A 25,390-nucleotide genomic window follows, 5' to 3' on the forward strand; every position below is an offset into this window, starting at 1 on the left:
ATATCAATATGGGTGTCAAACAATATATAATATTCTAAATTATTTTTAACTGACTATTACTAATTGCGTATTATAAACACACAAAAAAAATCTTCTTTGTTTTTTGGTAAAAAAAAAAACGTAATCCTTAATTTAAATCGTAAATAACATCATCCTTGTAACTTTTTTTTGGTGGTGGGCGGGGATCGAACCTTGTAACTTTTTTTTGTTGGTGGGCGGGGATCGAACCCTAGACCTTGCATATTTTATGCATTGTTCATATCAACTCAGCTAAGCTCACGAGGACAATTCTCCTTGTAACTAACATAAAAAAAAAGTTACTTTTTTTTAAACATAAAATAAAAGTTACTTTATAATTTATAATTTTAATGCAATATCAATCAACATAAAATAGTTTTACAATAATGTCCAATTAAATTTTATTATTTAAATGTCTTATGATATTATTTGTAAAAGCATATGAAATGAATGAACCTTTTTTTTTTGTTAAAGAAAATCGAAAAGCTTCATTCTTTTTAATCAAGAAATGAAAAAGCTTAAAGCATTCATTTTTATTCTTTAAGATTTTCTGATGGCAAAGGGTTGTTCCACTACCAGTAACAAGTATGAAGCGGCCAGAGAACTAAGACTTGAGGAAAACAAGAAGAGGTTTGAGGATTTAGGAATTTCAAAATTTTCCAAGACATTGACTAAAATAGCAAGTCCAGCAAAGAAATCCACGAATCGTCTTTTCAGACCAAAATCAAAGACTAATGTTGTTCTGGAACCTAGGCGCTCTTCTCGTGCCAGAAACTCAGTTCCTTCGTATGCTGAAGAGTTTGGCACAAACCTTCCATAGTTGCAGAAGAGGTCAAGGTCAAGGTCATCATCATGGGGAAGTTACGCATACGCTACGAGGCCACTGGATGAAATCAAAGTAGCTACAGATCAAGAAAGAAAGCTTGCTTGGGATGCAGCAGAGGCACTCCAAATCAATTTGCAGACTTCAAATCCATCATTTATCAATCAAATCAATGCTCCGGTATCATGTTTGTAGTTGTTTTTTTGTAACACCCTATTTCCCAACGATAATTATTAAATAAAAAGAATATATTTAATAGTAAGGATGTTACAAAACTCGACATTATATCACAGAATAACGATAAAATGTTTTCTTTTAAAATAAATCCACTGGAGAAGAAGATAATTATTTATTGATCACATTAATAAATTCATACTTGTCGTTCAATAATAATAAATAGGAAAATAACAAAGTTTCCAAGATTCAACTCAAACTGCAATTAAAAATTAAATCGTCATCCCCAACCCTATACAATATCAGAGCTCGTAGCAATTACATGCTTATTCAACTACTAATGACAGAACTAAACGGAGGGCATCCCCTCATCTCCACCTTTTAAAACATCCCTTAGCTACTCCTTGTCAACCTGAGTATCTGTACTCAAGGTACATCCACCATACAGAAAACAACAAAACAAAATAAGGGGTGAAAAATCTTGCCATAACATAATAATAGGGAAAGCACGCATATTAAATAAATATCAAAATAATATAATCTCCACCATATCTTCACTCTCAACAGTTATTATGCATAATCTCTTCTTTTCACAGATCACTACGACACATTACTTTCACACTTATAATCACCAAACACAAAACATCATCATATATATGCACATGGACTCTCCTATCGACCTATATGAATGTGGTACCACTCATACTCATCATTTTGCCAGAGGTATGTTACTGGACTTCTCCATCAGTCATGCACTCCATCAGTCTTAGACTCTATATGAATGCATAGAAATAAATTCGACAAGTAACACAAGTATACACATATTCAAATAATTCACATATTAATGCACGACTCTAATGCAAACACACAAATCATCATCATCATCATCATCATCATCATCATCATCATCATCATCATCATCATCATATATCACTCTTGTCATCGTTATCTGTATATCATTCTCATCATCATTATATACATCACTCTCATCTTCGTCATAGATAAACATCATCACTCTCATCATCATAATGATATAGTTATCATCATCCTCATCATCACTAAAATATAAACATTATCATTTCTCATCGTATATATTTACTTACACACACACACACACACATATAATATCAATCGTCATCACTCTTTGTCACAACATGGATTCCTCATCATTACTCTCTATCAACCGTTTATATCACCACCTTATCTATTTATTAATCTAACCCTTACGCATGACTCATTTCTATGTCAACATCCCTCTATTTTATTTCATTATTCATTTTATGGGAACACTCTATTCTCTCCTTTATTATAGGCTCTCTATAAACTTTATCCCTGATATCATATCCTATTCCTCATTCCTAGTCTCAAGATGTTTTCTTATTCATTATCATTGCACACAACTTACCCTCCCTACATAACTAGGTTTTTCCTCACCATTGCCATTTACTCTTTCATACTTATTCTCCTCAATAAAACTATCTTATATCTTATTACTTTGTTCTGATGTTCGTAGTCATCTATGCATCGTCCATTCCCCTAATCTTAACTTCATTCTAATTTAAAGTTAGGAAAATGCTAACAAGTGCCCTAAGGGCATTGTTTAAGCATTTAAAAGTAGCAAATTTTGCATTGTAAATTGTACGGTTATGACTTTAACATGTGTTGGACTTGTATTTTCAAGACATAGTTTCTTTTTGTGGGTTCCTTAAACAATGCCCTTAGGGCACTTGTTAGCAAGACCCTTAAAGTTATTATCTCACCTTATCATTAATTTGGACTTCAGCAACTTTCCTCACTAAGACTACATTATAATTCAAGGTTTCATTCTCTCTTATCCTCTTTCCTATTCATCTTGCCCTCTTCTAATCAATCCCCGTTTTATTCATCGTTATCATCATTCCTATTATCTTTCATTACTTAATATACAACTCCTTATCTTCCCTTACATTTCGTCTTAACGACCCTCTCATCGTTTACAATCATCTACATTAGACTACTATATTCTCTATTCATTTTTACACCTTATATGTTACTATCTAACATTCATCTTAAGTTCTTTAACTACCTTGACTCTTTTACTCTTTAACTTAATGGTATTCCTAAACTCATTATTCATTTAAGGATATTATGTATTGATGACAGTCCGTCATATCACATTTTTAGAGTCTTTTTAATTAAGTTTTAATTCTATTTTTATTAGTTTAGTATGTAATTTAGAGTCATTTTAAATAAGTTATCGTTGTTGATTTATTGAGTCAAATAGTATATTATCATTACATCCATATTTTTAAAACTCGGCTCGGTCATCGACTCGGCAGGGGTACTGGGTTACTGGGTCAATGGTCGAACCACTGAGTCATTAGTCGAACCGCATGACTGAACCGGATCAACTCGGATGACTCGGTTAGATAACTCAGTCTTGAGATTAAATTTATATAGCTATTTAACCGGATTAAATCGATGACTCGTTCACTTAAAAACTAAAAAAAATGACATGTAATATCTATATTAATATTTGTACAGCTATATTTTGTTGACAGGAAATATATTAATATAATATGTAGATTTTCTCCGAGTCAAATTTAATCTATTGACTATAATACAATTACCAATCAAATACAAAAATTAATTTTAAGCACAAAATTGATTTTTATAAAAAAATATTCCACTATTTTTATTTTTGACAAAAGAAATATGCTATTAATCACAACAATATTTACAAGCAAGTGTAATTTTTTGGTGTTAAAAATAATTGTATATAAGTTTAAATATAAATTGCAATATATCATTAAGCTAAAATTAAGAAAAATATCATTGAAACATTAAAAATAAGAAGCAAAACAGTAACAAAATTATGAAATATATCATTAAAAATAATTATGAATTTCAACGTTTTATAAAAAGGAAATATGAATTATTGTGACATTTTGCAATTGAATTTAATATAATAAATAAGAATCAAAACAGTAACACAATTGAAGGCATGGTGTGGTGGTTAATGCATTCCACATTTAAACTTGATGTTGCCAGTTCGATTCCCGCTCAAGGCAAGTTGGAATTTCTTTTAAATCAATATAACACGCGCCCTTGTTTCTGTTCCAAAAAAAAAACGAACAATTATTGACCCGGCCGGTTTTCTTCAATCCTCCGAGTCGCCGCGGCCGGTTTTCTTCAATCCTCCGAGTCGCCGGTTTAATCCGGTTCTGGCCGAGTTTGACCGGTTTTGACCGAGTTAACTGCATGGCCGATCCAAAAGTTGGCTCGAACCGGCTTACTCACCGGTTCACGGTCCAACCGGTCTGACCGGCCGATCCGAGCTGTGTCTGAAAACTATGATTACATCTGGTATTAATGATCAAGGAATAACAATTGTGTTGATGCCCTGGAAGTGTTTATTTTTCTGTGGTGTGAATTAAACAAAGGAAGAAAAGTGGGTCAAGCAACCATATATCATACTGGCACCATAAAAAGATGAAAGCATACCATGGAGGTGGCGCTAGCATTAAGAAAACAATGAGTTCGGGTATGCTCCATTTAGGCTAATCTCCATTTACTCCATTTAGGGTTTGAATGTAAGACATGTGGCAAAAAAATATCTAACGGTTGAGATTTTAAATTAAAAAACAATAAAAAGTTGTTGTGATATGAGAGAAGAAGGGAACATGATTTTGTTTGTTATTATTATGTATTTTTATTAAACAAATATTTGTTTTTTAATTTAAAATCTCAACCGTTCACATATTTTTTTGCCACATGTCTTGCATCCAAACCCTAAATAGAGTAAATGGAACTTAGCCTAAATGGAGCATACCCGAACTCGAAAACAATGGGCTTTGACCAAAGACTTGTTGAAAACGTAACATGTCATGGAATTGGAAATAAAATTAGGTTATATATATAAAGAAGAATCACGCAAGCCGCACAGTGGGAACATAACATAGAAGGCACGCGCGCATCACTGTTTTGGAGAAAGGAAGCATCACTGTTTGGAGGAAGAACAACAGCGGCACATGTTGAAAAGAAATTGAGAGCAACGCCGGCAATGTCGAAACTTTATCGGTTTATTTTCTTTATTCCTTTGATCATGTGTAGCTAAATTTCTTTGTTGATTAAGGTGTAGCTAAATTTCTTTGTTGATTAAGCCAAGATGAATCTATTGTATCTGTGAATCCATGTAGCTTTTGACTCTATTGTTATCAATATAATTTAGTCTTTATTCATAATTATTCTTGCTTAATGCTTTTCTTAATATCGTGTGTATGACTATTAACACTAGCTTCTATCGATTGCTTGGATTGAATTTTGGTTTCAATTGACTACTAACCCTAGCTATTGAACCGGACATAGTAATTGTGATTAACTCAACATGTGAAACTAGTGATAGGAAGTTGAGAGTTAAGACTTAGGGTTAACGAACTGAACATCGCTTCCAAAGTTATTCAATCTGTTTAAGAGATTAAAAGGTTATAACCTAGGAAAGGGCTTTGAGTCAAGAGATTGATCAAAGTTGATAAGTTAATCCGTCGGGAAGGCTGAAATTACATTGAGAACATAGAGAACCTAGCTACCACAGTGACCAATAGAGGATTCAAAAGCTTAATCATCTGTTTTCCATATAATTTCCAACCAGTTTTATTTACTTGCAATTTACTATTTTTAGCACTTAATCCAACTGCCTAGAGCAACCAAAATTTTAATACATTCTTTATTTTAACGTTTTTGCCGAGTAGAAATTGAAACAGTCCCTGTGGATACGAACTTATAAATTTTATTACTTCGATTCATTTTTAGTTCACTTGCTAAAAATCTATCATGTATAACCTCATCAGTTACTCGAAAAATCATCTACTTCATCTCCTCTTTTATCATCGTCTTATACCCCTTTTACTAAATCGTGTATTTTTAGACTCACCACGTACCCACACTATTTGCTCTAATGAATTCTCGTCCTATAAACCTTAGTTAACTGGATATCTTTTCTCATTGTTATTATCACCACCGACCTTCCTAATGTTTTAACTCCTACTCGCAACATAACCCACTTTATCATTTACTCGCCACGCTAAACAAGATACGTCATCGGTATTACTCGTCATTCACAAACATCATTTATTGCATCATTCATCATAACCATTCAACAATTATCATCTCAACATAGATCTTCATCATACGGGTAACCTCTCATCATTAAACAACATCTTACATGAGCATATGTGCACATCACATTCCTTTGTTATTCATTACTACATTTGGAATCTACTCTCGTCATTCGTTCTCTCCATCACTACATCTTTCATTCTAATAGTATACCCCATTCTCCATTCTAATTTAAGTGTTTACCTCTCTACTAATATTCCTCGTAGCGTCATCCATATTATCTTTCACTTCCTATTTCCAAGTCATCTTGACATTCTTAATTTCTCATATACTATTATCTTCGGTTCATATTTAAGCTTGTTATTATCTTGAGGTAATCACTTCTACTTATGCTCGAACACACTCCCTCATCTATATATGCAATTTAGGGGTCCTTACATTTACTTTACACACTAATGTATTTCTTAAAATCACTACTACTTTTATAGATGTTGGAGAGTCCACTAAAAGGATTGTAGTAAAATTTTATTAACAACGCATCATGACCCAAGTGCGGTGCGTAAATCATAACTCAAGTTCTAGAGGGACTAATGGATTCCATCCAATGGTAAATCAAATCTAACACCTTTATCTACATCTTTCATAAAGAGACCTAAATCCAATTCGGTAAAGAGAATGGTGGAAAGATTGGTTTTCATGAACCTAGGCAGATCGCATGGCCGTGCTGACCCTTATATAGTATTTTGATCATAACTCACGTTTTGGACTTCCTCTTGAGGTGAGACCAAAGTCATTGGAAAGCTAACATCCATACCTACAACTTTCATGTTTACACCAAGACCCAGTTCGGAACAGAAATGGATGAAAAACACCCATATGTGGGCGCTAGGCGCCAGGAACAAGCACCTGAAGCGCCAACTCTCGGGTTGTGGGCACTAGGCGCCCTTACTACAGCACAGCACTGTGATGTGTCCAAATTCTACGTTTTTGAGCTGTGTGAATGCTTCTAAATTGCCCTAAATGTCCACTTTAAGAGCTCTTATGATCCCAGACTAATATGAAACACTACTTAGGGTTACCCTAACATTCAAACACTACTTTTTCACACAATTTATCTAATTGCATCACTCTTCACATGATTAAATTCTCAAATCAATTACCCTAACTTTGATTTTTGAATTTTAATCTTTCAACGACAATAATAACCCTCAATTCTCCTATTTCAACTTCATTTTTAATTAGTTCATCATCATTCTCCAATCACAATCTCACATCATACAACAACATCCTACTCTAACCTCTTTATATCTCCATAATAAAAATATAAACCCTAGAGATGATTAGATTCTCCCCCTTACCTCGAATCCTTCGAGAATTTCGGTTTGTGGCTTGACTTTGCTGCCGCTAGGGTTTTTCCTCCAATGATCCTTTTTGTTTTTTTCACGTTCAGCAATACTAACTCTTCTAACTCCTAACCTTTCTATTTATATTGGGGCCGATCACTTGTTAAGATTCTCTTCCCCTCTACTCACTATTCTTTTACTCCTCCCTTCCCCGCTTATTTAAAACTTATATTCTACACCCCCGACTCTACGTTATTTTATTTTGACTCATCCCTTCATTATAATTAAATTCTCATATTATTCCTCAATCATTATCAATATTCTATTTTCTCAACAACAAAACAACACTCAAGCATAAGCAGCATCACTAATAGTATTAATCACAACTTCGTCTAATGAATATCAATGAATTAAATAGAAATTGAAAGTTGGGGTGTTACATTTTTGGCTGGGTCTTCCCAGTAGATTTTGTGAGGAGCATCTTCGAAAGATAGATTATAAAATGGTTTTAAAGGATGAAAAAGGCTCAGAATATGATGCTGCTTACCTTGCCGCTAGAACTGGGCTTAGTGGTGGCTGGAGAGGATTTGCATTGGAACATAAATTGGGTGATGGTGATGCAGTAGTTTTTGAATTGGTTGAAACGGAAAGATTTAAGGTTTATATTGTTAGACCATTTGAAAATATAGATGAAGAGGAAGAAAAAGAAGAAAGCGATGCTTTGGTGGAAGATGAAAATATGCACACATCCAAAGAAATCAAAAAATCTGAAACTGTGAAACCAAAGGAAGCTACAAAGAAAACTAAAATACAAAAGGTATCTAAAGTGCCTACACTTGAGCCAAAGTCTGAAACTGTTAAATCAGAGGAAACTTCTAGGAAAACAAGATCTTCTTAGAACAAAAAGCAAAAGATATCTGATTTATCTACTGCAATTGAGCCAAAAGAGGATGCATGCCACGAAACTACGAAACTAGAGGCGCTACAAAGTTGCCAAACAAGAAAAAGAAGGCATAAAAAGGTGATGTATTTGAGAAGATTCTTTTGGAAGATAATGTAAGCAATGGAGACTGACTTAGATAAGAAGAAAGAACATGTTGAGGATGTTGATGTTGAGCTAAAGAAAGTTAAGATAGATGAAAAAGCAAGCAAACTTGCTACAGAAAAACCTCGGAATAAACGAGCTCCAAAATTTTTCAGAAAGAGAGGTTAGTCTTGGAGACTGGTTAAAAGGTTATGAAATACTGATGCATTTTAAGGTTGTTTGAAATACTGATTGGCATAAGAAGTGAGCATCTCTTGTTCCCTTGATACGGGGATATTGCTTTTTTATATTTGCCTGTGGGTGGTAGCTTATGTTTTTGATATATGTAGCATAATGGATTTTCAACGTTAAAAAAAAATTGTAAAAGCATATATACAATTCTAATAAAAAAAAAATCATATATACAATAGTAATTTGATAATTAATATATAATATAAATTATCAAATTATAATACAATATATTTAGGATTATTGTAATAGATATCACTGTTGCGAGTTAATAAAATGGCTCCACACTACGACCGAGCAGTAAAGGTTTATAAGACATAAATACCATGTCCTAGGTTCGATCCCTTCTCATGCTAATGATTTAGACAATTAGACTCTTGACCCGTGCTACCGCGCGGGTCATACCACGTAGAAGTTAATCGAATCAATCGCAATAATGTAAACATATATAGTTGATAGAAGTTTTATATCAGTTTTAAAAATATGTTCACTTCTAAGACAACAATAACAACAAAATGAAATGGTAGCATACATAACAAAAAAGTTTGAACATTAACAAATTTGAAAATATTTATGAAAACCAGTTAAATACTTCTCTGAAATACTTCTATCCGGTGACATCAAAACCAGTTAAATACTTCTCCCACCAAATTTGAAAATTTCTGTCATCATGATGGAATGTGAGGATTTCACTTGTGACCGGAAAACCTTCATATGCAAAGGCTGGCATGATAGTTTTTTCAATTTCAAATTTCATAGAAGGAATAAAAAGAGGAGGATCCACAACACGTCCTGATCGATTAATCACATTAATCCCAAACTGTCCAGCACCGGTAAACACCATCACAATAGTTCCACCCAAACGGACATCATAAAAGTCGCGTATGGCATTGAACCCAGTAGTTAAAAACACGCTATCACGTATCCTTACAACCATAACTTCAAACTGGTTGTTGTTGGGGTCGATAAAAGTTGCGTAATCACCTAGCGATGCACCAAAATCAGAGACAAATGTTTTTGGCAACATAAGTGCACCCTGGAAAACATATACATCCGAAATTTGTAAGCGACAAAAATGATCAAATGAACTTTTAATTTGAATTGTTTACATTTATAAAAACACAGTATTAGTAGTCTTGCACTCACATCTGTTACATGGAACTCAAGTCGAAGAGTTCTATATTGAACTCGCAATCTGTTAACAAACTTGTCCAAATCCGTTATAGGATTTGGATCTAATGGAGCTGAAAAAGATCAAAGATTCAAAAAAATTAGCGCAAGCTGAAAAATATAAAGGAAACAACACATAAGAGATCAAGAAAGAAGATGAAACATTGTACCCTTCAAGCTGTGCAATGCTAAGAGAGTTAGTGCATCACTTTCCATTGCTAAATCTAAACTGTTTTGATGTAAAAATGAGGGTAGTAGAGGATAATTGGTATGCAATCGTTAATATTGAAATTTTCTCAAGTTAACATGAGGAGGGGATATGGTTTAAAAGTTTGTAGGGGGTTGTTAATCGAATTGGCATTAACTACGTTTTCAATTGCCATTAAAAGTGTGTTATTCATTTTCAATTGCATTAAAAGTGTGTTATTCGTTTTCAATTAGCATTAACTAAGTTATATAAGAGAAAATGAGGAGTTTGAAAATAGAGATCGAATCAACGGGTGAGATTAGATTAGTGGCATTAACTACGTTTTCAATTGCCATTAAAAGTGTGTTATTCGTTTTCAATTGCATTAAAAGTGTGTTATTCGTTTTCAATTAGCATTAACTAAGTTATATGAGAGAAAATGAGGAGTTTGAGAATAGAGATCGAATCAACGGGTGAGATTAGATTAGCGGCATTAACTACGTTTTCAATTGCCATTAAAAGTGTGTTATTTGTTTTCAATTGCATTAAAAGTGTGTTATTCGTTTTCAATTAGCATTAACTAAGTTATATGAGAGAAAATGAGGAGTTTGAGAATAGAGATCGAATCAACAAGTGAGATTAGATTAGCATGTAAGGAGGGAAAAATGCTAGGGATTAGGGTAAATTAGGGAAACATGTTTGCTAACCAAGTCTAACTTTTATAATAAAGGATGCGCATATAGCAAGCCGACAACAACACGTTTTCCTAGGGTTGGTTGAACTTGTCCATCTTGCAATTCCAAGATATTGGGAAAATTGACCGAACCAACATCCCAGTCTTACTCAATCACCACATCTTCATTATCGCAGTGTCTTCGTCGTCCGTAATATAAAATAAAAGCAACAAGATCAGGTCGGATTTACCTTCTTAAGCTAAATGTGTAACCATAAGTTAGGAATAGCCTGATGGTATTGGCTTGGGACCTGAGAGTGTGCTCCTCCTCAAGGTCTCAGGTTCGATTCTCCCGGTGTCAATTTATGTGGGCTAATTTAGCTTATTCTTCGAAAAAAAAGGAATATAGTTCTCATAGAATTGACTATGTTAAGCAATCACCGAACAATTTATACGAATTCTAATATAAGGGATAGGGTTAGTAGTCCTTAGATTTAGATCAATTTATGAATACTATGTAAACATAAATAACATTAAACACATGTATAATTGAATAAAATAACAAAATAAATCAACTAAATTTCACATAATGATTTTTTTCTTGGTGGTGGCCGGGGTTTGAACCCCAGACCTTGCATATTTTATGCATTGTCCCAACCAACTGAGATAAGTTCACGAGGACATATAATGATTTAAAGCAAAAGAGACTAAACCTAAAAAAGTATTTATCCTTAAATTATAATCTATGGGACTAAAAACATTTTTATCCTTAAATTTAACATATTCTTTTTAAAAATATTTTATTGTTCATTTATAGTTGGTCTCTGCGTAATTTTTTTGCTAGCTTCGCCGCTGCCCAGGTGCATGATATTATAGGCCCTTACTATCTGTTCTGAATGAGTCATGTTTCTCTTGAACAAGTTCCATCAAATGACTCTTTTGCTTTCACATAATGATTTTTTCTTGGTGGTGGCCGAGGTTTGAACCCCGGACGTTGCATATTTTATGCATTGTCCCAACCAACTGATATAAGCTCACGAGGACATATAATGATTTAAAGCAAAAGAGACTAAACCTAAAAAAGTATTTATCCTTAAATTATAATCTATGGGACTAAAAACATTTTTATCCTTAAATTTAACATTCTTTTTAAAAATATTTTACTGTTCCTTTATAGTTGGTCCCTGCGTAATTTTTTTGCTAGCTTTGCCACTACCCAGCAGGGCCGTCCCCGACAATTCGGAGGCCCCGTTGTAATCTTGAAAATTTTTCATTTAAAAATAATTGAAAAAAATCTTAAGACTTTTACCCACAGACAAATAGGCATTTGCCTATGGATAATGCATAATTGACAGCAAAATCGTTGTCTTTTAGACTTTTACCTACGGAAAAAAGTCATTTAGTGACGGATTTTGGCTGTAGGTACAAGTTTTTTTTTTTCGTTTTTTCCAAATTTTGAGGCCCCTCTAAATTTTAGGCCTTGTGCCAAGGGCCTTGATGCACTTGCACAGGGCCGGCCCTGCTGCCCAGGTGCATGATATTCTAGGCCCTTACTATCTGTTCTGAATGAGTCATGTTTCTCTTGAACAAATTCCATCAAATGACTCTTTTGCCTTTCTGAAAAAGGAAAAAAAAAGGCATATTTGGATAACCAACCAAAATGAATTTGAATGTAAGTTTCTCATACTAAAAAAATATCTTTTGAGATTAAGAAAATGTTGTAACATCCCGTAAGTGTAGCTCAGTTGGTAGCTACCAGGGATAATGTTTGTAGGGGCCGGGGTTCGAACCCTGGATTCCCCACTTCTCCACACTTTAAAGTGTGTGATCTAGCCACTAGGCTATTGAACCAAAAAAAAAAAGAAAATGTTGTAACTTCAAAAATTAAGCATAAGCGCAAAACCAAGCAAAAAAATACAAGTTTACCGGTAGGGGCCGGGGTTCGAACCCTGGATTCCCCACTTCTCCATACTTTAAAGTGTGTGATCTAGCCACTAGGCTATTGAACCAAAAAAAAAGAAACTTCAAAAATTAAGCATAAGCGCAAAACCAAGAAAAAAAATACAAGTTTACAGCCAATACAAAATATCAACCCAAACAAAGAGACAACAAAATGAGCCTCATACCGAAATACAGCAGGGTTGCCAAGATGCAGAGAAAGGATAAATAACATAGAACAAGCTCTTAGAATAAGGAAAACTTCAATCTTCCTACTTACTGATCCAACCGAGATTGTATAACACAAAAAGTAATATATAGGATGATGAAACTCATATAAAAAATAGGTTTTAAACCTTTAAGTTGAGTGATTATTAAAAAAACAAGCATATTGAGACAAGTCTAAAAGGGTTGGTGGAGAACTTACTAGAAGAAGCCATAGAAACACCAGTGCAAATTTTTATAAATATTACTGGAGTAAGTTCATATTTATTATTTTTAATATTAAAGTACTTATTGAACACTGAATAGATTAACCACCAACAAATATAATGTTTAAATGTGAATTTTAGACAAGCTAAAAAGTATAAAATTCTGATGTGTTCAACTAAAAAATGAGTCAATGCATGTGTTGTTTCGTTGCTCGCATGTGTCGTGGAAATTAACGACATTAAACATTGTCTTTGAATACATGAATAGGGGACTTTTGTGTGGTTTTAGTGCTGAAAAATGTATGTTTTTTGTTCATGTATTTTTTATAATGAAAATACTTTATGTTTTACAATGAACTCGAAGTTTTAAGTTTTGAAAAGAAACATAAAATGCTCAAAGTAAGTGAATGAAAAGTAAAGTGCTTGAAAGTAAATGTGCAAGTAAAATGAATTGCAGAAATATAAACGCAAAGAAAAATAAGAGTGCATAAAAGATAGATGTGGAAGAAAATAAAGTGTTGAAAAGATAAATGACTAGAAATTTAAACAAAGAAAACGAAAAAAATGATATATTTAATCATGTACATTTATCGACGATTGTTTATGTACTAAATGTGATCTTTGAATGCATTATAAGTAACCATTATGACATTGTCCCAAACTCTTATTTATAGAAAAATACGGTAACTTCAACGGACATGCATGTTTGCCACGTGTTCTAGATGACTAATCGTCTTAGATACTGCATAGTTATGTAGATCTAACTTTGTCTTGACGTGTGAGTTTGGATCGTAAGTTCTTGTTGTCAACAACTTTCGTTGTTGCGTAAAGTTTATCTCTTTTCATTTATGCACTAAGTTTACAAGCCTCTCTTGTAATTTACCTACATTTTTTTTATTATTGCTCATTTATATTATATTATTATTGAAAAAAATAATTAAATTTGTCCATCAACAACAATATTTTAATATTATAAAAAAATTAAAAATAAGTAGAATTAAGCCTTCTAAATAGAAGTAATAGACACAGTGATCATAAATAGTAGATTAATCAACATTGATATTTGTACACAAAAAAATTCGCTCCGAGAATGTATAAAGTATACTCCTTCCGTTCCAAATTTTATGTCATTTTAGCAAAAGAAATTATTCTAAAGTATGTCATTTTACAATATCAATGAATAATTAATGCTTATTTTTTCATTATGCCCTTTATTATTTACTCCTATTTTTTTCCAATTCTTTTAATTTTCTTTTCCATATCATTAACGAGGAATATTTTTGTAAAATAACTCATTATTACTCTTTTTCATACAAAATTAATTGCATTTATTAATACATGTGAAATTCCTAGAATGATATATAATTTGGAACGGAGGGAGTATTATTTTCTTTGTGTTTGGATTTTCAAAAGAGAGAAAAAAATTATTAGGAAAAAAAAGAAAGAAAAGAAGAGATACAATTAATGTAAAATAAAGACAGTAAATAATGTGTTGCATTCAAATTCTAATGTCTTAAAAAACATTTATGTATATTAATATGAAATGTAATAATAAAATAAAGAAAATATTTTATGTACACTCATACATTTAATAAACATCTTGAAAGAATGAAATCAAGAGATTAATAGAATGAAACAGAGTGATAATACGATGAATTGATGAAAAAATTGAGATAACATGAAAATGAAATTTTGAAGAATATGTAAAAAATAAAGAATTGTGGTTAGTTCCTTCCCAAAAAAAAAAAAAAAAAAGAATCGTGGTTAGTTAATTTTTTTTTCTTACCTTTTCTCTCTCTTTTTTTTTATCAAGGGGAAAACAAAAAAAACTAAGCAATCCATTCTCTAAATATTCTAGAGGTAATCCGTCAGTAGAGTGGTACTGTATTTAGCTAAGGTGGATGAGACATCGGCATCTTTAATGAATCAACAATTTTAGCATCAAATTTGACCAATTAGTCAATACATTCATTGTCTTATCTCAAGGTATGATTAAAGGAGACCATTCAAAAAAAAATGAGAAGAGAGTTTTCCAAAGAGAGAAAACAAATTTGCGATGAAAATCATTTTGATTGAGGAATGATATACTAACATCTAAATTTTGACAATTTTCTTTACACCGTATTCTTAAAGCAATAAAATATTATTATTTTCTCTTTCTTTTGTTTTGTTTCTTTACATTTCCGTTTGCTTTCTCTACCCAAAAATTCAAATGAAAAAAAAAATTGCAGATCGATTTTCTTCTCCTTATTTCCTTTCTCACCATCTTCACTGAGCCTTAACATAGCACCACCACCGCTTCTCCACCCCTCAGTTCAATCCAAACCACCGCTGACGACGACGGTGACGGTGATGACGACATTAAGGAAATCTGTGCGACGACGACGGTGATGGTGACGATGCCGGTGATTAGTTCGACGACGACGACGGTGATTAGGAAGAACGACACCGCCTATTAGGAAAATTTGTTCAAAATCGTACAGCTTCAGCAATAGGTTGAGGGTGGCGAAGGAAGAACTACGCCGGTGATTATGAATTGTGCAAAAATTGTTTGGGCATTTAGCTTGATTGAAAATTCGATTGTGAAGAAGAGAAGAGGTCTATATCTAATTCTTGTGATTGGTTGTTGACAGGCTTCAAAAAGGAGTTAAAATACATGATGCAAGGACCCGTATATGATGTTTTGCTGGAAAAATTAGGAAAACTTATGATGTTTGGATGGTTTTGTATTTTAGAGCTTACTGTGTTATGTTATTGCTGCTGATATGGCTATAGTTTTGTGTAGGTAACATTGTTGAACACTGATGCTGAAGTTTCTGTTATGGAAAGTATAAGAATTCTAAGAAAAAAATTGTATTATAAGATTCTTTTTTACTACTTTGGTAATCATGATTCTGTTATGCTGCAAAAATATCTATGAGCAACTTCTTGATGAGCTTTAACTGCTGCACTTTTTGTGCTATTTTTGTTGACAGGCTGAACTCATTGAAACAGATGCTGAACAGGTGGTTAAATGTCTTGGAAATCAAATCTAAGTTTCAGAAATTTCAAATGCCATCCTAGACTGTTTTGCTCTATTAGCAGAATTGGAAAAAGTTTATGTTTCTTTTGTTAGCAGGAAAAGGAATTTAGCAGCTCACACCCTAGTTGGTGTATCATCCTCTGTTGGTAGTAAATCTTGGGTGGGAAATGTCCCTTACCAAATTAACCATATCATTTGTAATGACTTTGTTTTAACTTAATGAAAGTTGTCTTTACTTTATTGTCAAAAAAATAAAATAGAAGACAATTGATAACAAATATCAAATGGAAGAATGACTTGGTTAGTTTGATTGAACATAAAAAAAACATATTCTAAGCCATGACAATTGAACAAATTCTAAGCCATATGATTGCTGAAGGTGAAGGATTAAGGGCTTCATACTCTAAAACATACTATTTGACACAACTTCAATTGAACAAATTTGTTCAAATTCTAATCGACAATGAAGAATGACTTGGTTAATTTGTCTATATACTATCCTTACATATTAAATCAGAACATAAAAAACATATTCTAAGCCATGACAATTGAACTTTGTTGCCCCATATTTCATTCTCCACTGTGTACAATGAAACTATGAAACTCTGCTGTCGTAAAATCAGAAGTGAGCCAAGTAAAATCAGAAGTGAGCTGAATTTTACAAATATTCTCAACATTCAAAAGAGCATAAAAAACACAAATAAATCACTAAATAATCACATTCATTGACCAAGTAGCATCCATTGACATTTAAACAGAATAATTTACATAAGATTATATATACATTTCACCAAAAAATCAACCATCTCTTTACATATGGTGTTGGAACAAAATGTGTTTAACAATGAACCTTAAAGAGTTTTGATGATAACAAGGTATTAAAAATTGTAAATTGGACTAGCTAATATTTGTTCAAGTGTACAGGACCATAGTTAAAAAGTTACATCATTTATTGGTTCTGAATGAGCAAATAAAGAGCAAAAGGAATCAACAATTTGAAGCTTAGACGCTCCTGAAGGCAACGTGCTACTGAAGAGAAAAAGCGCTCCTGAAGTAAAGCCGCTTCTGAAGTAAGAATAGTGCTCCTGAAGAATAGTGCTCCTGAAGATAAGAGATCCAGAAGCTGCATCATCAGAAGCTGCATCATCAGAAGATGCATCATCAGAAGCTGCATTATCAGAAGCTACCTCATCAGAAGTCATTTCACCAGAAGCTGAAGATCAACTGGATTTGCAAAGATTCAAGGAATGAAGAATCATCACTGCAAAAGCTGTCTATTGGATTCGTAAACACAACAAAAGATTAGTGGAATTTTGCAACGGTCATTTCAAAGGTGTTTGAAGGCATGTGCTTGCAATTTGGACGAAAGCGTTGACATTGTACTATTGTACGAACTGTACAACCACCTTCTCCACTACTCTGTTTTGTGTTCACGCTACAAGACAAGAAAACAGCTCCAGAATACGGTTTCGCCTGCATAGATGTTCCTTTGGATAAGGAATGGATTTCAAATTGGTTCTTCATAGGACAACAACCAAATCAGGAAAAAGATCATTGGTGAAAGATCAAGCTTCAACAACGACTCTTTGATGTGCTGGAAATTTCACAACGTTTCTTTCACACCTCTATATAAAGGAGTGAAGACTTACAGAATTGGTAATGCTGAACGAAAGACTCACAACATTTTTACAAGTGTCAAACCTCTGCTGAAATTGTTCTGCATTCACTTAGAATTTCTGTGTCTCAAAGCCATATCTTAGAAATTCTTAAGTCATTGAGTCTGCATCTGATTTGTATTGTGAGCACCTCTGATTGTATATCAAGTGTTCAACCTTAAACAATTTTCTGTGTAATTTTGTTTAGTTAGAAGTCTCTTGCAGTTGTGCTTGAGCAGGAAGTCTCTTGCTTGTGTTCTTGAGCAAAGGAAGTCTCTTGCTTGTGTGCTTGAGCAAAGGAAGTCTCTTGCTTGTGTGCTTGAGCAATTGTAATCAGATATTACTCTTAGTGAAATCTCCTTGGAAGTGCAAGGGGGACTGGACTACTTCCGGATTGTGGAAGGAACCAGTATAATTGCTTTGTGTCGTTCTTCTTCTCTCTCTATTTTATTCCACTGCATTTAGATTCTGATTACCACTTCAGAAGCTGTCTCACTTAGCTTCTGACCGGTGTGTTCAGTTTGTAGGAGAATTTTCCAAAAACACAATTCAACCCCCTTCTTGTGTTTTTCTCACCTTCAATTGGTATCTAGAGCCTTGGTCTGTTGTGTAACACTTAACCGTGCAACAGTCAAAGATCTGAGAAAAACATGTCTACTCCTCCTCCTACTAGTTCTGGTGATACTAGCTATAAAAATGTTTCACATGATTATAGTGATAGTAAGAAATCCAGTGTGGGAAAGATTCCAAAGTTCAATGGAGATGCTGAAGAATTTTCTTGGTGGAAAACCAACTTCTATAGTTATATCATGAGCTTAGATGAAGAACTATGGGATATACTAGAAGAATGAGTTGGTGACTTGGTTCTTGATGAAGAAGGAGCTGCTGTGGATAGTGATGACATTCTGTCATTACGTAATATTAGGGACTTATTGTGACATTTTGATAGAGTTCTCATGCAATTTATACTGTTCTGGAGTGCAAAAAGCTTAAAATTTGAAGTCTGTTCGAAGGAAATCGCGCCACGCCAATTTCAAGCCGTGCTGCGATTTTTGAAGCAAAAAATACACACTTCCTGTAAAGGGGAAATCGCGGCACGCCAATTAACAAGGCGCGGCGCGATTTTGATGGGTCAGGCCCATGACTTCTATAAATACTGCACTCAATCTGAAGAACAAGTGTTACGATTTTGGAGAGCAAAGTGCGATTTTGAGACATCGGAGACGGCTAGAAGGGCGATTTCTTCATCCTTTTACCAATTCATGTATGTTTTAATTATTTCATTGATTATGCTATTTGTAAACTCGATTATGAGTAGCTAAATCTCTTAGAGATTAGATCCGAGATGAATCTTTGTAACCCTAATTGACACATGTTGCTGTGAAACTCTATTTTGTTTATGAATTCAATTCTAGTTTATTCAATTCAATTGTTCTTAATGCTTTTTATATCTTGATCACATATAACTTGATTTCGTGAGAATGAATGACCACTGACCATGGCTTTCAACTTAGACCTAATTGAATTGTTCTAATAAACAGGGTTAGTCTAGGAATAGATAATCGTTTGTTAGTGATAATAGGTTAACGTTCGGTAAAACCTTCAAGAATTATTAGACCACCTAAGGAATTAGGGGCTGTAGTTTAAGAAGAGGGTCCTAACTCAAGGGATTGATTAGGGCTAATTTGTTAATCATCGTAAACTAGAAGAGGGTTCATAACAAATAGGTGCAGTAGACCAATTAGGGGAACTTAGAGGATTCGACGGATCTGATCTCATCTTTCTCTCTTATTTTCTTAATCAAATCTAATTTCTTTTATTTGATTTCATAAAATCAAACCAAATCTTCTGCCTAGTGGCAAACTAAAAATAAACTTTACACATCCTAATTATATAACGAAATTGAATTATTGAAGTTAAAAACAGTCCTCGTGGGATCGATATTTTTACTACTTCGATAGTATTTGGTGCACTTGCCAGAGATCTATCAAGTTTTTGGCGCCGTTGCCGGGGACTGTTGAGTCATTTCAACAAGGCAATTACGTTATAGTTTAGGGTTTTTGCAATTTAATTTTCTGTTTTTAATTTTTATTTTTCTGTTTTCATATTCACTTGATTACTTTGCGTTGTGCAGTGCTACTAAGGTATTTTGCTGTTTATGCGAGGTAAACAGAGCTCTGACGACCTAGAGTACGATCCGGAGATTGAAAGAACTGCTAGAGCACTTCGGAAAGCTGTCCGATCGCAAAGGTTAGCTCAATCCGTTCCACCGGGTGTTCGAGAACAAGTACCGGAGCAACTCTCAAGTGAATCTGAAACAATCTCTTCTCCTAAATCTGCAACTATGGAAGGAGAAGGAGTTGTACCACCAAGACCTAAGCTTGGAGACTACGGGTTAGCCACTCATCGCGGTCAACTGACCCACACTTTTCAACCAGCTAACCCCGTAGCGTTCGACATCAAGACAACTGTCCTCAATGGTTTGAGGGACAAGCAATTCGATGGGACTGAAGCTATGAGTCCTCATGAACACTTGAGCCGTTTTGCTGAAACCTGTGAGTTTTGTGTGCAACCAGCCACCGTGACTGAAGCACAAAAGAAGCTAAGGTTGTTTCCTTTCACCTTGACGGGAAGAGCAAAAGATTGGTTGCTAACAATTCCAAACGGGACTGTCCAAACATGGGAAGAGTTAGAGCTGAAGTTCTTGGAGAAATACTTCCCTATGTCTAAGTATTGGGACAAGAAGATGGAGATCTCTAACTTCAAGCAAGGAGAAGGTGAATCATTGTATGATGCTTGGGAGCGATTCAACTTGCTTCTCAAGAGATGCCCTAATCATGAGTTCACCGAGAAGCAATACCTCCAAATCTTCACTGAGGGGGTAACACCAAACACTCGAATGTTCTTAGATGCTTCCGCGGGAGGTAGTCTCAAAAGTAAAACTGATCATGAAGTTCAAGCTCTAATTGAAAACATGGCTGGCAATGAGTATCGTGATCAAGCTAAAAAGAAAGAAAGAGGAGTGTTTGGGGTAAGTGAACAAACTGCTATCCTTGCCAACCAAGCAGCAATGAACAAACAGATCGAAGCTCTAACTAAGGAGTTTCAAGGCTTCACTTTGGCTCATAAGCAACAACAAGTGGCTGCAATCAAATGTGACTTATGTGGTGAAGAACATCCCAACGGTGAATGTGTTCCGGAAGGATCAAGTGAAGAAGCTAACTTCATGGGAGGATATCAAAGGCAGAATCAATACTACAATTCAGGCATTAATAAGCATCCAAATCTAAGCTACTCAAACAACAATGCTTTGAACTCTCAGATGCTAACTCCTCCTCAACAACAACAAAGGAAGCCATCAGCTCTTGAGGAAACTATGATGAACTTCATGAAGATGACTCAAGGCAACTTTGAAGAGATGAAGAAGAGTCAAGAAGCTGAAAGAAAGAACAATGAAGCTTCTAGGAAGATGCTTGAAACTCAACTGGGGCAATTAGCTAAGCAGTTGGCTGAACAAAACAAAGGCGGATTCTCAGGTAACACTAAAGATAACCCTAAGAATGAGTCTTGCAATGCTATTGAACTGAGGAGCAAAAAGGTTTTGACACCTTTAGTTCCAAAAGCTCCAAAGAAGGTTGATGAAGTAGTTGAGGTGGAGGAGAATGATGTAGTTGAAAAGAATGATGAGGGTGTAGTTGAAAAAGAAAATGATCATGGAGTAGTTGAAAACGAAAGGAAGGAAAAAATAGAGGGAGAAAAAAGTGAGAGATTAATTGATGAAGATTCAATCTTGAGGAAGTCGAAGAGTCAAATTTTGAAAGATGGAGACAAACCACAGGTTATTCCATCATATGTGAAGCTTCCATACCCTCACCTTTCGAAGAAGAAAGAAAAGGATGAAGGCCAATTCAAGAAGTTCATGCAACTTTTCTCACAACTTCAGGTGAATATTCCTTTCGGTGAAGCTCTTGATCAAATGCCGTTGTATGCTAAGTTCATGAAAGACTTGTTAACCAAAAGAAGGAAGCCTAAGGATGATGAGAACATAGCACTTTCTGAAAATTGTAGTGCTATTCTTCAAAAGAAGCTGCCACCTAAGCTGAAGGATCCTGGTGCTTTTACTATCCCTTGTTCAATTGGACCGGTAGACATTGGAAGAGCTTTATGTGATTTGGGAGCAAGTATAAATCTGATGCCACTTTCAATGATGAAGAAGCTTAAATGTGGGGAACCAAAACCAACAAGAATGACCATCACTTTAGCTGATCGGTCAATCTCTTACCCTTTCGGTATACTTGAAGATGTGCTAGTCAAGGTTAATGACTTGGTGTTTCCAGCAGATTTTGTGGTCCTAGATATGGCTGAAGATGAAGACATGCCACTCATTCTAGGGAGACCTTTCCTTGCAACTGGTCGTGCTTTGATTGATGTTGAGCGTGGAGAGCTAATGTTGAGATTCCATAAGGAGCAGGTAGTCTTCAATATCTTTGAGGCAATGAAACACCAAGATGAGAATCCCAAGTGTTACCGGATTGATGTTGTGGAAGAAACTGTCGAAGATAAAACACTTGAATCTCAATCTATTCAATCTACGGAGGTGGAAAGTGTGGAATCTATAGATAGACAAGAAGTGATTGAAGATCTTGGAAAGATAGAGGGTGTTAAGCAACTGGAAGTAAGCAAAGAACAGATGCAACAGCAATCATTAGGAGACATCCGTGACAACAAGTATGGGGGATTGACAGCTGGTAAAAATGAAATAAAGACTACTACCACTGGTCCAGGTGGTAAATTGGCTTCTAGAAGGATTCCCTATGGGATGCGTAATGGGCCGGCTGCTTTTCGATGGTGTATGCATTCAACTCTCTCTGATACTTTGGAAAGAATTAGGAGGTACTGTGACGAAGGGTTGGCAAGAAACAAGCCTTTTGATGAAGCTGTAGACCTAAAGAAGTCTGGTGCACAAGGAACTTTCAAGGGTAAGGAACAAAAGCTGAAACGGTACCGTAAAGGAGGACTCCCAAACAATGAAGAGGGAGCCACATCATATGATCCTTAGAAATAGTCATCAGTCAAGCTAGTGACGGTAAAGAAGCGCTGAGTGGGAGGCAACCCACTATTTATTTTTCAGGTATGATTTTATTGCTTTCAAAAACAAAAACACAAAAATATTTTTCTTTTCTTTTAATACAAGGCAGGAAAGTTTTATAAATTTGTTCAAATATACCTCTTGCCAAGAAAATCATGCAAGGTACTGATGTCTTGCATGATTCTCTCCTCAAAAATTTTCAGAACTTAAAGGAACTCAGGCATTTTTCAAGGAAACAAAAACTTTTTTTTTTTTTTTTTTTTTGCCTGAGAAAGCAAAAACACACTCCCTGTTGCTCAAAATCGCGCCGCTCTGTGCAAATTGGCGTGCCGCGATTTTGAAGAATAGGAGAACACTTTCCCTGTTTTAAAGAAATCGCGCCGCGCCTTGTAATTGGCCGCAGCGCGATTTTGCTTGAAAGTTGCCTAACCGTTGCAAAAACTAGCCGTTACAAACCCACCAACTTCCCTACCGTTAGAAATTTGCCCGTTACTAGCCGTTACACACAAAATCGCGCCGCGCCTTGCAAATTGGCGTGCCGCGATTTTGCCCCTACAGCACTATAAATTCTTCACTGTTCATCATCATTTTCATTCCATTCTTCCTACCTTTCTCTACCAAAACTTCCCTAAACTTCCATTCACGAATTCTCTTCATCTTCATCTCAATATTCACCTCCTAACCATCATCAAACCAAAATCCCAATCACAAATTCATCAATCCAAACCACCATCAAACCACAATCATTCACCATCTTCCCAAACCACAAATGGCCTCCAACCAAAGAAACACCCGCTCAAAGAAAGCCACCAACCCCAAACCTTCCACAAGCAAATCCAAACGTCCTCGTGCCGCATCCGAACCACCAGAAAACGCCATCCATTTCATCAATGACCTAGCCCAAGAGTTCCATCAATCTATGAAGAGTTTCGAAGTTATAGGGGAGAGGAAGTTTGATTTCACAAAACTAGTGAAATATCCTTTCTTTGAGTCTGAAATACGAAGGAGGGGGTGGACGAGATTGAATGAGATGATCGACGAGGCAAACAACAAAACGGTGATCGTCGAATTCTTTGCAAATGCAAGGGTGTCCGATACACCCTTTCAATCTTTTGTTCGAGGAAAGTACATTGACTTCAGCCCGGATGCTCTCAACGCATGGCTGAATGTTCAAGCACCGGAAGAGTGTTGGGTTGAAAAACTGAGGAGGGAGAGATTTGCTATTACGGAGGATACTTTTGATGAGATCATCACCACCATGTGTAGGCCTGGGTCGACTTGGAAAAAGTCCCGGATGCTTACCTATGCGGAGATGCTGCCGGTACCCAAGGCGTGGGTATCATATGTGGTCCAGACTCTTGAGAGTGCATCTTGCACTTCTGAAATTCCTCTCAAGAGGGTGCTTGCTGCCTATGCCATCATCAAGGGGCACCCTATAGATATTGGCCGCCTCTTGGCCAATAGTCTTCATGATCTAGCAACCGGGAACACCACACAATTGGGACATGGAAGCTTAATTAATTGGTTGTGTGAGCAACAGTTGGTGCCGGCTTATGATAGTGATCTCAACACAAGCAATATGAAGCCGATCACCGACTCGGTCATGGATGGGTTTGTCAAGAAATATGAAGGCTACATCAAGGAGAGAGAGAGGGAGGCAGCAAGGCAACAACAAATGGAGCAAGGAGGGAGTAGTAGCCAAGGGGGTTATGCTCCTCTTCATCCAAAGCTTGAGGAATTCATGCATGTGCAAGCTAATTGGATGAATGAGACTTCGGACCAGCTGTGGGTGAACCGTCCTAGGTTCTCAGCTGCGTTTGCTGCGGAGGCTCAATTGCATATGGGTCCAATTAGTGGGTCTTATGAGAGGTTTGGAGGCTCCCGTGAGCGCATGGAGCAATATTTTACACATCAAGAAGAGTATGGGCTGCGCATGAGGAGGGAAATCACTGATGATTTCAACAACACCGAGCAAGATCAAGGGGATGGCATCTTCGAAGGATTGAGGACACCGGGGGCTGGACACTCGGATGATGATCAAGACATGGGCTGATCTACTGATGGATTAGCATTTTCTGCTTTGTATTTTATTTTCAGTTATTTTTCTTTTGATGTATTTTCTTTATTTTCTTTTTAATGTCGAAGTCCATTGAACTTATTTCCCTATTGTAATTGCTCCTGCACTTGTTTTATTAATGAATTTGTTTTGTTTCATGTGACCTATTCCAGTTTAGTAACAGTTGTTTGATGAAACGGTATTCCAAAAGTTCTAAAGGAGGGGTGACTTGATTCAAAGGCGAAGTGTACGGCGTTGCTAGGTAGTCACATACTCCCAGAAATCTCAGCCATAAGGTTCATTGCCAAATTTTGTTTTTCAATTTACTTATATTCAGATTAGTTTTCCATGCAACTACATTTCTAGAACTTGCATTGTTTCTCTATTATTGATTGGTCTTTGTCAATTACACACTGAGGCAAAAGTGCTTGGTCCTGTGAG

General features: G+C 35.3%; 1 protein-coding gene, 1 non-coding gene and 1 pseudogene across 2 annotated transcripts; 1 reads left to right on the plus strand and 2 right to left on the minus strand.

The window, feature by feature from the left end:
- Positions 1-357: 357 nt before the first annotated feature.
- On the plus strand, positions 358-8,747 carry LOC146923309 (B3 domain-containing protein Os05g0481400-like; annotated as a pseudogene).
- Positions 8,748-9,335: 588 nt separating this feature from the next.
- On the minus strand, positions 9,336-10,114 carry LOC146923310 (uncharacterized). Its single transcript, XM_085711685.1, has 3 exons — positions 10,069-10,114; positions 9,875-9,972; positions 9,336-9,764 (listed from the first exon to the last, which is right to left on the minus strand). The coding sequence occupies exons 1-3, from the start codon at positions 10,112-10,114 to the stop codon at positions 9,336-9,338; spliced, it is 573 nt and encodes a 190-aa protein (XP_085567811.1).
- Positions 10,115-20,541: 10,427 nt separating this feature from the next.
- Positions 20,542-20,648, minus strand: LOC146923311 (small nucleolar RNA R71). Its single transcript, XR_015013038.1, has one exon. It is a non-coding gene; the product is annotated as a small nucleolar RNA R71 (small nucleolar RNA).
- Positions 20,649-25,390: the final 4,742 nt, after the last annotated feature.

The sequence above is a fragment of the Medicago sativa genome, chromosome 5 (assembly GCF_051527215.1).
Source record: "Medicago sativa cultivar Bolivia chromosome 5, Bolivia_mono, whole genome shotgun sequence".
NCBI lineage: Eukaryota > Viridiplantae > Streptophyta > Magnoliopsida > Fabales > Fabaceae > Medicago > Medicago sativa.